Genomic DNA, 16,425 nt, shown 5'->3' on the forward strand with positions numbered 1-16,425 from the left:
AAGCAGAATGAAAAAACATTCTGGAAGGGAATTTTTGTTTTATTTTTTATTTATTATTTTTTTTTTGTGAAGAAATCATCACAAAAAATGATGATTTCTTAAGTATTATGTTTTTTTTGTAATAATTTTTAAAATAAAATTAAAAAAAAAAATATATATATATATATATATATTAGCTAATATATGATTCAGAATTAAATTATTCGAAATAAAAAAAATTAATTTATATTTGTAACAAATTGTTAGGAAAATATAAATTTTTAATTTGCTTTTACTTTGTTTGAAGCTTGAATTTTGCATTATCCGAAATTTAATATTGATAATATAAACAAGATAGTATAAATAATTGGTATTTCACACTTTAGTAGAATTTTATGTATGCATAAAATATTATTCATATAAACATTGAATATTTATAAATTTTTATGGTTTGTTTCTTTTTAAGGGGCAAGAGGTTTGTTGCTCTCAAAGTAGTCAAAAGTGCTTCCCATTATACAGAAACTGCACTGGATGAAATAAAACTACTTAAATGTGTACGTATACAAGTTTAAAAAATTTTCGGATTAATATTTGTCTTTATTAAAATAAAAGAGCTTAAGGTGTCAAGGAATCCAGGATTTGAATTAATGTCTGATAATATGCTATCAGAGTAATTACAAGATATTGACATTATTATGAATAAAAAGCAGTGATATTTGTCAAACAATAAATGTCTTATTTCAGGTTACCATTAGCCTAGTGCAGGGGTGGCCAACTTAATTGGTGAGGCGATCTACTTTTTCCCTTCAAAATGTGCCGCGATCTACCATCTCAAGAATTTAATTGCACATGGTTAAAAAAGTTAATCAACACATATTGAAAAATGTTGTTTATAAATTTTGTTGCGCAAATAATCTGGATTTAAGTTAGTTTAATTTATTTTTTCTAAGGTTGTTATTAGGCAGAAAATCCGATTGATATTTACCATGAAGTGCCTTTCTAAATTTCCTTTTGTGGGTATAGCCACGGAAGCATTGCAAATCAAACAGCAACATTTTTCTTTTATCATTACAAAAAAGTATTCTAGTTCTCACTCTCTATGAAAATGATATGTTTTACTCTTTTTCGTAGTATTTATTTTAAATCAAAGGGTATTAAATTAATGTTTAAGTACTGTCCAGTTATTAATATTAAGTAAGCTAAATAAGAATTTCACACATACACTGCTCTCTACAACATAACTGCGTGAATTTTCAGTCGACAACAGGGGGCTTACATCTTGTGAGTATGGGCTTAGTACACCCAGGGTCCTGAGCTGGAATCATCATTCTTCTCTTTTGTGGCGATTCCTTTCTACTTCTGACTCTGCTTGCTCTCTTTCTCTCTCAGGGTAGCTCGGGAATTTTTTTAAGCTGGTGCAGCATAAGCCTCAGGTTTCCTTGCACCATATGGCTAATAATAATAACAAGCTTACTTAAAGTAGTCATGTGCAATGGATTTGTAATAAGTATATGCAGTGGGGCGAATAATAATAACATTTAGATTTTAACTAATCTATTTTTTATATACATACAGTATATTTAAAATTCGTCGTGATCGACTGGTAGATCGCAATCAACTCGTTGGCCACCCCTGGCCTAGTGTATTAAAAATATACAAATCTAAAAATTAATGATGTTCTGACTCACAGCTGTTTAAACTTTACATTAGATAAACCATAATTAACTGGCTTTCACAATTAACTGTAGAGTTAGATCATACTACTTTATTAAAGATATACCTTCAAAATGTCAAGGTTAAAAAATAAAAGGCAGTACAGTCAGTTCTGCTATAACACGTATTTTGCAACACGAATTTGCTCTAACGCAACTGATATATTAGGGAACAATGAGAGTATAACCCGATTTTCGCATTGGCTCATGTGTGATTTCGTCTGCATGTATCACAAGGTGAACACAAAACCCAAGCTGAACGTGCCGACTTGCGCAGCAATACATACAAGTTTACAAAGCTTAAAAAATGTCAAACGTCAAATGTGTGAGAGCTATATTTCCCATTTATTGAAGTTGTATTGGTCAGAAACACACTGTTGTCATTCACTGTACTCACAAGATAACATGATATTGTAGGACAAATTAGGTTTTCAGGAACTTACATTTTTCTGTTCGAACAGAAATTTCGTGAGGCATGATAGCGTGAGCAGAGGAGCACATTTCTGGAGGTCAATACCATAAAACGATAAAAACAGTTTACAGTTCCCGGTGGTTTATTGAGCTTTTCAGTTAGTGCAATCTAATTATAAGCGGGTAGTAAACTTGATCTTACTGGATTTGCAATAATACCTGGATTCTGTGTGTTTTTATGTTATTATGCAAAATGTTTCCCCCTTCCACAAAATCTTCAATCATATAAAAAACGTAATTTTTCTGAATCTTCTCTTCATTCCTGGTGCTTCTGTAGCCAGGTGGGCAGGAGCAGCAGTGCTTAGCACACTCATCTTGATTAGACCGGGGTTCGAGCCCGTGACCATCAAATACGGAAGATGCGGAAAGGTCAGGGAATGACCACCGCATATCTCCGGAGCAATATGGCCTTAGTTGCTAATGCTCCTAAAAACCAAATAACAAACATCTTCATTCCTATTTTTTTAAGCTTTGTAAACTTGTCTCACTTGTGGAATTTGTGCATCCCATGTTCGTCGTTATTGATTGCTCATCTTTTTTACTGTTCTAAATGTTACAATCCAAAAAAAAATGAAAATGTCAATGAGCAGATATCAATCAAACTTCATATCTTGTCAAGGTAAAGTGCTATATTTACTGTAATATTTATTTTTTTATTTATTTATTGGAAATTTAAGATGTTTAAACCAGTGTTAGCAATTTCATTGGGTTTCTAAATTTTTTTAGTTTTATTTACCAGACTGAACATTTTTTTGAGTGCTCTGCTCCTTCCTATTTTTCCCATAAGCTCTGTTGTTTTTAATGTGCGCAATACCATAATGCAGAGATTTTTAGGAAAACATGTACTGCATTATAGTAGAACTAACTGTAGTACTTTTTAAAGTTGCACAGTTAACATTTGATAGTGCAAGTGAGTCCTATGTGAAATTTGATAAATCCAAATGAAAGGAGCTGAATATTTTAAGTGTAATCTTTATTGATGGTAGAACACACCTGAAGTGAGATGACCTGGCTGGAATATGTTATTTGAAGGTAGAAGCTGTACTTATTTGTTCTAGTTTCAGGACTAGAATGACTTCTGAAGGGTGCAGTTGCATATTCCTGTGCATTTCATTTCAAGGTCAGTTGGTTGTGAAAAACCTGTTTTGTGAGTATTGGAAATGCGTGAATTTATATTTGACTCAGTTGACAATTTAAGATAGCGTGTAATTAATGTATATTTCCCTGTTTAATACTCTAGTGTAAGGTATTTTTAAGAATACTTCATTGCACTATAATTAGTATTTAAATGAATATATTTTTATAATTTCAGAGTAATTTATTTAGTAGTAAATATGGTTTTCCACTACAAATGATGGACATAGTATGACACGAAAGAGAATTTATATTGGTGATTTGCATATACAGTCAAAGCTCTTTATAATGACCCTCTTTTTAACATCCCAACACGTTATAACATCCTATGTGGTAAGTCATGGCCAATTTCTCATCCTAATACTGTTTTACACAGTATAATGAAGGGCTGTTATTGTTGTTGTTATTTGGTTTTTAGGAGCATTAGCAACTAAGACCATATTGCTCCGAGGATATGCGGTGGTCAATCCCTGACCTTCCCGCATCCACCGTATTTGGTGGTGACGGGCTCGAACCCCGGTAGCGTGTGCTACGCACTGCTGCTCCTTCCCACCTGGCTACGGAGGCACTATAATGAAGGGCACCTCCGTAGCCAGGTGGGAAGGAGCAGCAGTGCGTAGCACACGCTTCTTGATTAGACCGGGGTTTGAACCCGTCACCACCAAATACGGAGGATGCGGAAAGGTCAGAGAATGACCACTGCATATCCCGTAGCAATATGGTATTAGTTGCTAATACTCCTAAAAACCAAAAAACAAACAAAACAACAGTATAATGAACTTAAAAATAAAAGGATTTCTCTATAACGACCATAAATTTCTAGCTCTTAATCTGAATTTTTACTTTTGTATTACAATATTCACATTTAAAAAGGACAGAACACTTCAAATATACTGAAGTAATTGCAGCCTGACTGTGAAAAATCATTTGTTAAAATTTTCCACGCTCTTTTCTCGCTGTGTGATAATGAAATGAACATCGGCTACAAGTTCATTTCATTAAATAGTTAGTGTGTTTATTGGTATTGCTCCAAGAAAGCGGATAGCTTTGCCAATCGCAGATAAAATTAGGATTTTGAAAGCTGTAGATAATGGCATGTATTCTAAGACTGACATCGCTGAATAGTTAGGCATTCCTAAGAGAACTCTGTTCACCATTCTGAAACATCGGAAAAACATTGAAAGTGTAGAGAAATCTTCTGCACCGGGTAGGATTCGAGCATGAAAGGTGAATTATCCGGATCTTGGAAAGGTACTTTTGGAATGGCTAATGATGACGCTTGCAAAAAACATTCCATTAGATGGTAATCTTTTAAAAGCTAGGGCTGAATTGTTTGTGCATCAAATGGATATCGAAGAATTTAAAAGTTCAGTTGGATGGTTCCAGAAATTTAAGACTCATCCTGGCCTGTCTTTCAAAAAAGTGTAGCTGTGGACATTGATGCTACAAAGGAATTGAAGGAAAATCTTTTAAATAATGTTTTGCTGACATATTTAATGCTGATGAAGCTGGATAAAACACTTATAGTTAAAGAAATGTAGCAGCAGAAAAAAGGCCGAACAACAGATTACCGTTCTCCTAGCAGCAAACATGTCTGGCACAGAAAGCCTCCTCTTTTAATCATTGGGAAAGCCCAGAAGCCTTGATGCTGTAAAGGTTTGAAGACCTGACTGAGTATCGAGGAAACCAAAAGGTATGGATGACATCACAAATCTACGAAGAATGGATCAGAGACTTAGATCGCCGGATGAGTGAGGAGAAATTTGCTGTTTGTGGATAACTGCACTCCTCATTATATAATTTATAGTAACAACAGGCAAACTGGTTAATTTAAACTTTATGAAAATAAATAAATAAATAGATATATACATAAATAAAATACTAAAACAGATATAAAATAAGTGTTAAAAGCAATAAAATAGAAGCTTTTGGGACTCCACTAATAACATTAGTCCATGAAGAGCAGTGTCCATTGATTACCACTCTGTCTTCTTCCACTGAACCATCCTTTTATCCATTGTAGAAACTTGCCCTTAATGCCATACTGCTCCAACTTGTACAGTAGTCTTCCATGTGCAATAGTATCTTTCCAAAAAATCCTAGTATATGATATAAAATTATATTTTTGCATCCAGTTCCTTTGTGGCCACATCATAGTATCCAATCAGTCAAATCAGACAAGACTTCCCCTTAACAACCCATGCTGTCTGAACTATAACTGCAGTCTTGTCTAGATGATCCTGCAGTGCTTCTTTAACCAATTACCCCACTGTTTTCCCTGGAAGAGAACTTAAACTAACAGGTCTGTAATTATTGTCACTTTTCAATCCCCGTTTGTCAATTGGGGATACATTTGCACATCTTCAGCCTGTTATGTTATGTTGTTATTTTGGTTTTTAGGAGCATTAGCAACTAAGGCCATATTGCTCCGGGAATATGTTGTGGTCATTCCCTGACCTTTCCGCATCCTCGGTATTTGGTTGTGACGGGCTTGAACCCCGATCTAATCGAGATGCGTGTGCTACGCACTGCTGCTTCTTCCTATCTGGCTACGGAGACCTTCCCTGAGTCCAAGGATACCCTCACAATCATGGCCTGCTTACTTCCTTTGCTGCTTCCTTTAATACTACTGGATAGATCCCATCCACCCCAGGTGCCTTCCTTATGTTTTACTTCAGAAATTTTTCCTCCACTTTGCTATTGGTTATTACAAAATCATTTAACTCCCTGTTAGAGTTTGATAAGCTTCTGGCCTCCACTTCCCTACAGAATTTCTCGTGTGAATGTAGATGCAAAATACTCATTCAGTTTTTCAGCTACCTGAGCAAAATCATCAACATTCTAACCATCGATATCAAGTGAATCAATCTGATTCATTCTCTTCCTTCTAGACTTTACATAAGTAAAGAAGTCTTTACTGTTTTTTTTTTCACACTTTGCCAAAGATGCCTCTGCTTGCTTAACCTCCTTTTTGACTTGATTGCAGATTAACTTAACTTATATCTACCATAGGCATCTGTGTCTCCTGATAATTTATATGCATCTCATCCATTTTTCTTCTCTACCATGAGTCTCAGTTCATCTGATATCCATTTAGGCCTAAACCTTGAACAGTATTTCTTAGTTGGTATGAAAAGCCCAGTAGCTTCCAAGAATGTAAATATATGTGTAAATATTGCATTAGATATTGGGGTTTGCATTTTGTGTTTTAAAAGTGTGTTTTGAAGTTCCTTATTTTGATGTTAATTGAATATTGTAGTAAGTGATTGTGGCATTTTAAAAAAAGTTATTTTATTTTATTATTTTTTTGTTTAATCATTTTATTTCAGTGGAGTGTTATGTATGTTGAATTTCAAGGTAAGTGCATACATTCATTGATGCTGTTATTAAAAGTTTGCATTAAATTAAATAAACTCTTCTTTCTGGTAACTGAGAGTGAAGGATTCTTATTTTTATTAGGTTGGAATTATTCAGCAACTTCTGAAATCAGCATTTGATTGTATTTTTACTGTTCAGAATAAAGTTTTTATGGTCAATGTTGTGTGTGTGTTGTATTTATTTTTAACATGTTGACACTATCAAAACTCAAGAAGAAAACAGTTTTTAATTAATTTTTAATTTCTTGTAAAAGGTAGTGTGAAAGTTCAGTTTTTTGAGATTGAGGAAATTAAACAGAAGTTTAATTTCCTCAATCTCAAAAACAGATTAAACAGAAGTTTAATTTCCTAATCTCTTTAGGTCACTGAATTATATTTGTTGCTAATGGTTAAAAAATATTGCTTTTAAGAGAGAAAAAAATAACAAAAAATGACATGGTAAAAGAGATTTTGGCTTCTTTTTTTTTTATCATAAGTGTATATTATGGAAGATGTAAATCTGGTGCCCTGTGTCACAGAAACTCATAGAATTTCATGAATTTTAGCCAAATACTACTAATAATAATGGTAAAATAACAATAAAAAGTAAGGAAAACAACAGAATATCATTGTGTTTTTTTCCTTACTTTCAAACTTAATTTGAAGAAATTGTTAGTGTGGAATGATTATGACACTTTGAGCACTTAAATCACTTTAGAACAGTTAAGTAGTATTTTTCTGGTAAGATGATTTTAATATCAACCTGTGAATCCTTCACAGTATACACTAAATGAACTGAAACTATGGTAATTTGAGCACAGCATTGGTTTTTAATACCTGGGAGTAAAGTCTCACCCTTTGCAATCTGGTTAGTTTTCCCACACACATACAGCATTCTTCCAATTCCAGCACTTGCATTATGTGACGTTTCAAATATGAATGATATAAAATATCAAAAGTATTAAATAAGAAGGGAGAAGAATCATAAACTGCATGACTGTTAATAATATTTGCTGATGTGTAGTACTAGTATTAGTCAAATAGTAATACTAGTACTACACATAAGTAGATGTGTAGGTGCAAGGAAATCACATCAGTAAATAGATCAAGGAAACCAGAAGCATTTGTTGAACCAGCTAAAGAAAAATATAAAATGAATTAATTAAACAATGGTAATAAATAAAATAAAATTAATATAAAATAAACTACCAATTTGACTTCCTACTCACATGGGCACCTATCCAGGTGACCTTTTATTTTGCCTCAACCACCTGTGGATGCAAGTTATACCAGTAATTTATTTAACTGCTGGCTTGCAATCCAATCTAAACCTCTTTCCTCATAATTTGAATTTATGGTCTGGTTTGGAAATCACTCACAACAGTGAAAATTTCATCCTCATCCATTTTAATTTCTTCTTTCCAAGTCTTATACACCTCAATTAGGTCTCCGCTAAGGTGCCCAGTTACCACTATCTGCAGCCCACACATTCCAAGTCTTTCCTCATGTGGATGCCCTTTTGCAGGTCTCACCACGGAGCAATATGGCCTTAGTTGCTAATGCTCCTAAAAATCAAATAACAAACAAACAGGTCTCACCAGGAATGTTGCCCCTCTTTGAATCCTTTCACGAAGCCTGGTGTCTTTTTTTTTTGTAGGTGTTGTCTTCATACTTGAACAGTATTTCAAGTACAGTCTTGTAGTTGGCTTATACAATAAGCTTGTGCCCCCCCCTTTCTTTTTCTCTGCAAATGTTTGATAATTCATTGATAGGACAACCATGGGCCTTCCTTGCCACCTGTCATTTTTGGGTTTCTATTCACCAGGTGTAAGATTTTGTCACATTAAAACGTAGCTGCTACTTTTCTGACCATTACTGAAATCTATCTAGGTTGTTGTTTGTTATTTGATTTTTAGAAGCATTAGCAACTAAGGCCATATTGCTCCAGAGATATGCGGTGGTCATCCCCTGACCTTTCTGCATCCTCTGTATTTGGTGGTCACAGGCTCAAACCCCGGTCTAATAAAGATGCGTGTGCTACGCACTACTGCTCCTGCTATCTAGGTTGTCTGTAAGATGTACTACTAAACCTTTATGTAAACAAGAAGAGTAGTGGTCCCAGTTGAGAAACCCCACCTCTTTAGCCTAACCTGAAGAATAACCATTAATTAGGTCACTGTAATCAGGTCACAAAGGAGGTTAGGCAGGCAAAGGCAGATTAATTATTTTGTAATAACTGAGAACAAAGTGGAGGAGAAATTGTTGAAGTTAAACATAAGAAAAGCACCTGGGGTGGATGGAATCTATCCAGTTATATTAAAGGAGGCGGCAAAGCAACTAAGCAAACCCTTAGCTATAATTATGAGAGCATCCTTTGACTCGGGAGAGGTTCCCACGGACTGGAGATGTGCAAATGTATCCCCAATTCACAAAGGGAGATTGAAGGGTGACACGAGTAATTACAGACCAGTTAGTTTAACTTTTGTTCCGGGTAAAATAATGGAGTCACTGGTTAAAGATGCATTGCAGGATCATCTAGACAAGACTACAGCAATAATTCAGACACAGCATGGGTTTGTTAAGGGAAAGTCTTGTCTGCCAAATTTGATAGGATATTATGATGTGGTTACAAAGGAACTGGATGCAAAAAATAATTTTGATATCATATATTTGGATTTTGGGAAAGCTTTTGACACTGTTGCGCATGGAAGAATATTGTAAAAATTGGAGCAGAATGGTATTAAGGGTAAGTTGCTACAATGGATAAAAGGATGGTTAAGTGGGAGAAGACAGAGGGTGGTAATCACTGAGTGCTGCTCTTAGTGCACTAATGTTATTAGTGGAGTCCCACAGGGTGATATACCTTTATCAATGATATTGATAAAGGTATATCAGGCTTAGTGTCGAAGTTTGCAGATGATACAAAGGTTGGCAGGTTTGGTAATGGTAGTGTGCTACTGCAACAGGATCTAGATAATTTGGGCAGATTTGCTAAGAAGTGGCAACTGAAGTTTAACCTTGACAAATGCAAAGTACTGCATATGGGTAGAAGTAACCCGAGAGAAACTTACCAACTGTGTGGTACTACACTTAAGGTGGTAGAAAATTAAAAAGACCTGGGAGTAATTGTGCAGTCAGATATGAAGTTTTCTGAGCAATGAAGACAGGCTGCCAGGGCAGGTCATGGGGTTTTGTCAATGATATATAGCAATTTTGCTAGCAGGGAAAAGGAGGTGATTGTCCCTCTGTATAAGGCAATGGTCAGGCCAAGCCTTGAGTACTGCGCTGGTCTGGAGGCTTCATTTTAGGAAGGATGTCGATTTCCTTGAGTGTGTACAGAGAACGGCAACAAGATTGGTGAGGGGAATGAAGGGATCCTCTTATCAAGAGAGGCTTAAGTTCTGCAAATTGCAGTGGCTTGTAACTAGGCACCTGCATGGTGATCTGATTTGTATAAGGCCTTGAATGGGTTGAGCACGCTGAATTCTGATTGGATCCTTCCATTTGTTCAGATTACGAACCTAAGAGGGCATAAATTCAAATTAAGAAAAGACAGATTAGAATAGATGTGCGGAAATTTGCCTTTAGCCAGTGGGTGGTTAATTGCTGGAACAAACTTCCATCTGTCATTGTGAAAGTTGATAGGTTGAATAAATATAAGGAGGAACTGGACAGGCATTTGCCGGGAATGGTGTGTTTTTTTGTTTTTTTTTTTTTTTTCGCTGATGCTGCATAAGCTCATACACTTACTTTCTTGCATCACATGCCACTACTACTACTATTAGCATTAGCAGAGGCACACGATGCAAGGAAGAAAGCTTATACAGTAATGGGGGGGGGAACCCTTCCCATTTCACTGATTCATTCATTCCATATGTTTGTCTAGTTCTGCCTTGATTTTATTTAAGCTGTCAACTTCCACAACAACAGATGGAAGTTTGTTCTAGCAATCAACTACCCTCTGGCCAAAGGCAAACTTCTGCACATCTATTCTACAACTGTCTTACCTCAGTTTGAATCTATGCCCCCTAAAGTTTGTGATCTGAGCAAGAGGAAAAATCCCATCAGCATTGAGCCTGCTCAATCCATTCAAGGCCTTATACACCTCAATCAGATCGCTTTGCAGGTGCCTAGTCTCCAGAAGCTGCAGTTTATAGGACTTAAGCCTTTCTTCATAAGAGCACCCCTTTGTTCCCTTCACCAGTTTTGTTGCATTTCTCTGTACTCGTTCTAGCAACTCTACATTCTTTTTAAAATGAGGCTTCCAGACCTGTATGCAGTACTCAAGGTGTGGCCTGACCATTCCCTTATACAAGAGCATAATCACCTCCTTATCCCTGCTCGCAAAGTTCCTGTCTGCACTGCTCAGAGAAAACCTCATATCTGACTGCACTATTATCCCCAGATCTCTTTCATTCTCCACCCCCAAGAGTGTAACACCACCCAGTTGGTATATTTCTCTGGGGTTACTGGTACCCATATGCAGTACCCTGCATTTGTCAATGTTAAACTTCAGTTACCACTTCGCAGCCTGGGCACCTCCGTAGCCAAGTGGGAAGGAGCAGCAGTGTGTAGCACACACTTCTTAATTAGACCGGGGTTCGAGCCCGTCACCACCAAATACGGAGGATGCGGAAAGGTCAAGGAATGGCCACCGCATATTCCTGGAGCAATATGGCCTTAGTTGCTAATGCTCCTAAAAACCAAATAACAAACAAACAAACTTCTCAGCCCATCTACCCAACTTTTCCAGATCCTGTTGCAGCAGCATACTGTCATTACTGTTAATAACTACCCTGCCAACCTTTGTATCATCTGCAAACTTGAACATTAAGCCTCATATACCTTCATCACTATCATTGATAAATATACAAAACAACAATATGCCCAACACCAAACTCTGACGGACACCACTAATAACATTAGTCCACGTAGAGCAGGATCTATTGATTACCACTCTCTGTCTTCTCCCCCTCAACCATCCTTTTATCCATTGTAGCAACTTGTCCTTAATGCCATACTACTCCAATTTGTATGGTAGTCTTCCATGTGCAAAAGTATCAAAAGCTTTCCTGAAATCCAAGTATATGATGTCAAAATTATTTTTTGCATTCAGTTCCTTTGTTACCACATCATAGTATCTAATCAAATTGGTCAGACAAGATTTCTCCTTGACAAACCCATGCTGTGTCCGAGCTATAACCGAAGTCCTGTCTAGATGATCCTGCAATGCTTCTTTAACCAGTGACTCCATTATTTTCCCTGGAACAGAAGTCAAACTAACAGGTCTGTAATTACTTGGGTCACCCTTTGATCCCCCTTTGTGATTTGGAGGTACATTTGCATATCTCCAGTCTGTGGGGACTTCCCCCGAGTCCAAGGATGCTGTCATAATTATGGCTAAGGGTTTGCTTACTTCCTTTGCCATCCCTCCTTTAATATAACTGGATAGATCTCATCCACCCCAGGTGCCTTTCTTATGTTTAACCTCAACAATTTCTCCTCCACTTTGCCCTCAATTATTACAAAATCATTTAATTCTGTTAGTTTGATAACCATCTGGCCCTCTCCTCCTTGAATAACTTCTCATGTGTGAATATAGATTCAAAATACTCATTTAGTAAAGTAGCTATCTGAGAATGATCATCTACAGTCAAACCATTGATATCAAGTGGACAAATCTAATTCATCCACTTCCTTTTAGAGTTTATATAAGTAAAGAAGTCGTTGCTGTTTTTCTTTGCATCCTTTGCCAAATATTTTTCATAATCTGCCTTCATTTGCCTAACCTCCTTTTGTGACTTGATTATAGACCGCTTGTATCTAGCAGGCTTCTTTGTTGCCTTACAATTTATGTGCATCCTATGTATTTTTCTTCTCTGTTGCGAGTCTCATTAGTTCATCTGACATCCATTTGGGCCTAAACCTAGAGCAGTATTCCTTAGTTGGAACAAAAGGCCTAGTAGCTTCCAAAATTACTTCCTTTAATGTTTCCCATTTTGGATTTGCCATTTGTAACATCATCAGTTGGTCCCACTGTATACAGGTTGCCTCAAAAATATTGGTACAAACGTTTAGGGGAGGTAGGTAACATCTAAAGGAATGTGAATCGCATAGGAACCCATAACCGGAAATGTCACCATAAGTCGGTACATGGCGCTGTTCATCAGTTCGCGAGAAGGAAAACTTCGGCTTTACTCATTCAAGCAGTAGTCGTCACGCAAAGAGCATGCATCGATATATGAACTGTGAGCTGGCAGACATGCACCTAGTGTATGGATTAGCAGAGGGCAATGGACAAGCTGCTCAATGAATTAATGGAGAACGCTTCCCAGGCAGACATGTACTAGACCACCGTTTGTTTGCGTGTGTGCATCAAAATTTGTGTGATTATGGATCATTTAGAGGTAATAGGAGCAGTGCAGGCAGACCACGTTCGATGCGAACTCCCACCATGCAAGAAAGTGTGTTGAATGCTGTCCAGAATAGTCCTACTACCAGCACACATGCCATTGCCTCTGCCTTAGGAGTGTCTCGGTGCAGTGTACAGTGTGTCTGGCATGACGATTCCTTACACCCTTTTCATCTCCAAAGGGTTCAGTTACTGTTCCCCCAAGATCATCCTGCACGTGTGGCTTTTGCGCAGTGGTTTCTCCAAGAAAGTGTTCAAGACTTGAATTTTCCAGCCTATGTTTTGTTCACGGATGAGGCTTATTTCACTCAGGAAGGCTTATTCAATCAGCACAATGCTCATGTGTGGGCTCACGACATCCAACACGTTGTGCGCCCCATGCGGTACATCGCTTTCCAATAAATGTGTGGGCAGGTATGGTCAGTGACTGCTTAGTCGGCCCATACCTGTTACCATCCCGCATGAACTCCGCTAAATATCGGATCTTTCTTGAACAAGTTCTACCGGGGTTACTTGACGATGTTCCAGCAAATGTGAGACGCAACATTTGGTTTCAACGTGACGGGGCGTCTGATCATTATGGAAGGTGTGTTCGTGACCATTTGAACGGCCGTTTTGGGCGTTGATGGATTGGCCGTGGTGGACCAGTTTCCTGGCCTCCACGCTCACCTGATTTATCGAGCCTTGATTTCTTTCTGTGGGGGGCCCTCAAATCTATCGTATATGAATTGCCTGTGGAGACAGAAATGGATCTTGTGGCGAGACTCGTCTGCGCTTCTGCTACTGTCAAAGAAACTCCCGGTGTGTTCGACCGTGTCCACCAATCCATGCTGTGTCGGTGTCACGCATGCATCGCGTCTTATGGTGGAACCTTCGAGCATCTGTTCTAACATCATGAAATGCATCCATCTCGTACCCCATTGTTAATATTATGTCAAATAAATGTTTGCCACTAATTACTGTCTTGTGTCATTTCTGCTTCTTGTGCCTCTGCTTCTATTTTTCCGTGACGTTTCCGGTTATGGGTTCCTATGCGATTCACATTCCTTTAGATGTTATCTACCTCCCCTAAACGTTTGTACCAATATTTTTGAGACACCCTGTAGATCCTAAAAATTCTCTGAGACCACTGTAGTCACCTTTACGAAAGCAAAAACTCTTCCCTTTACCCCTGATGGTAGTTACATCTTTAAGTAAATCCCACATCAGTACCTGTGATCACTGCCTCCTAGTGGTTCTTTATCTGTAAATTCTTAATATATGAATAATCACTGCTGATAATCAGATCAAGAGTGTTATTCCCTCTTGTTGCCTCTCTAACATGCTGCTGTAGAAAACAATCATCCAGTAAATCCACAAAAGCCTTGCTAGTGTGCAAGTGACCAACCCACAAGTTCCAGTCTATATCTGGGAAGTTTAAATCCCCCATTATAAGATATTCTGATTTAATGGCCCACTCTATTTCTCCCTATAATTGTGCATTGTACTCATCAGAGTCATTAGGCCTGTAAAAAAACTCCTTCCCTCATTTTTGCTTTCCCAGTGCTTATATCACACCAAACTGACACTGTCCATTTATGTTAACTGGATGCACTTCCTTAGATTTTATGTATTTCTTAACTAACATCATAATCCTCCCCCTCCCTTCCTATCCTATCTGTACTTCCCAAATTCCAATTCTGCTTCCCTTATATCTGAACGACATCATGTCTCTGATATCCCAACAATATCCGCCTTGGATGTCTTAACCAGCACTTCAAATTCATCAAATTTATTTACTATACTCCTAGCATTGGTGTACATGCAAGTATACATGCGCCTGTTCTTTCTCTTAGTTATTCTAACACAGCCCATGTATTTACCCGTTTCATGACTCCTAACTGTTCCTGAAATCCCCAGCAACTTGCTTTCCAGGCTGCTGCTCATTCCAATAGAAGCAGTGCAAGAATCACTTCCACCTCTGCCTGTGTCTACTGTTAATCTAGTAGTCTGTGAACTCCCTCCTCCCAAGCTAGCAGTTTTCCAACCCACCTAACATTGCCTCGATAGCATCAGCAAATATTCTTGCACCCTTTCTATTTAAGTGTATCCCATCCCTGTAGAAGCAGTCTGTAGGACCATGCTGAGAAAAATTCTACCCCATGAGCCTTTCACAATCTCTCTAGGGCCAAATTGATTGACAGGCACTCATCATATACTCTCTTATCATGTCTGGGCAGGACTGCAGACACTTTCAAATTTAGTCCTAACTAGCAACTTTTTTTTCAACATTGATCTTTACTTGCATAAATAAATATGCAGATCTCCTGCACTTAATGTCATTAGTGCCAATGTGCACAATGATATCCCCTTTTGTGCCCTTAAAAGATGATATCTGCTCTACAACATCATGAACTTTTTCCCTTGGCAGACATATTCTGATCCTATTCCAACTATCCTTTTTGCACAATATATTTCCCATTTCCCTGACAATTGAGTCACCAACAATAACTAGCTCCTGTGGGACCAGTGCATTCTGCCCTAAAGCTTCCGCTGTGTTGCCTGGTGCATAAGAGTGAGCTCTGGCATTGAGTTGGGCAGCTGAGAGCTTGATGCGCCTCCCATTTTAATTCCGTTGAGGGCATCCACCTGACTCATCAAGCTCTCATAGACACCCATCAGAATGCTGAGTTGGCACCTAAATGCTTCACATTCTCTGCACCTAGCACATACAAAGACATCCTCCATGGGTAGATCATGTCCTTTTCGAGAGAGATCCGAAAAAAATGTTGCATTTTAGACTGTGATGCATTGGAGAATCGTCCACTTTGTTTCTCCTGCGAACCACAGCACTTTTGCTATTTTGTTTACGTTGCTTTGCTGCTCAAGTCTGGGGCATAATCTCTGCCTTCTAACTTGCCATCCAGCTAGGAATTTTTTCTATGACTCCAACAACTTCCAGATTATACAGTAATCTGTCATGCAGGAACAAATCAACTGCTTTGCTGAAATCCAAGTAAACTGTCAAAATTATTTCCTACATCCAGATTATGAGTGACTTTGTCAAAATAGCCAACTAGGTTATTTAAGCATGATTTTCCTTTTACAAAACTATTCTGTGTTTCCATTATATTCTGTGGCTTAATCTCTCTACTTCATTGCGTCAAATTCATCTGTTGTCTCTACCATTCTCCCAATTCCACTAATTACTTGGAGCTATTTGACTTCCTCTCTTTGCAACTTGACTTTCTCCAGTCCAACTTTCCTAACAGTGAGATAATTTTCCTTGGTGATTTTAATGTTCACAACTCCAGCTGGCTTCCGTTTTCTAGTCACACCGACCCAGCTGGTCAAGATGCTGAGGCTTTTGCAATTACTAATG

The 16,425-nt window shown here is 37.8% G+C and overlaps 1 protein-coding gene across 1 annotated transcript in view; it reads left to right on the forward strand.

Annotated features, from left to right (window-relative positions):
- Positions 1-16,425, forward strand: part of LOC150086288 (SRSF protein kinase 3-like) — a 406,569-nt gene that overhangs the window by 82,389 nt on the left and 307,755 nt on the right. The window contains exon 5 of the mRNA XM_090374450.1: positions 446-533. Coding sequence (XP_090230576.1) covers positions 446-533 — 88 coding nt within the window. The remainder of the gene's footprint in view (positions 1-445; positions 534-16,425) is intronic.

The sequence above is a fragment of the Mastigoproctus giganteus genome, chromosome 5, assembly GCF_048544385.1.
Source record: "Mastigoproctus giganteus isolate SK-2022 chromosome 5, ASM4854438v1, whole genome shotgun sequence".
Lineage (NCBI taxonomy): Eukaryota > Metazoa > Arthropoda > Arachnida > Uropygi > Thelyphonidae > Mastigoproctus > Mastigoproctus giganteus.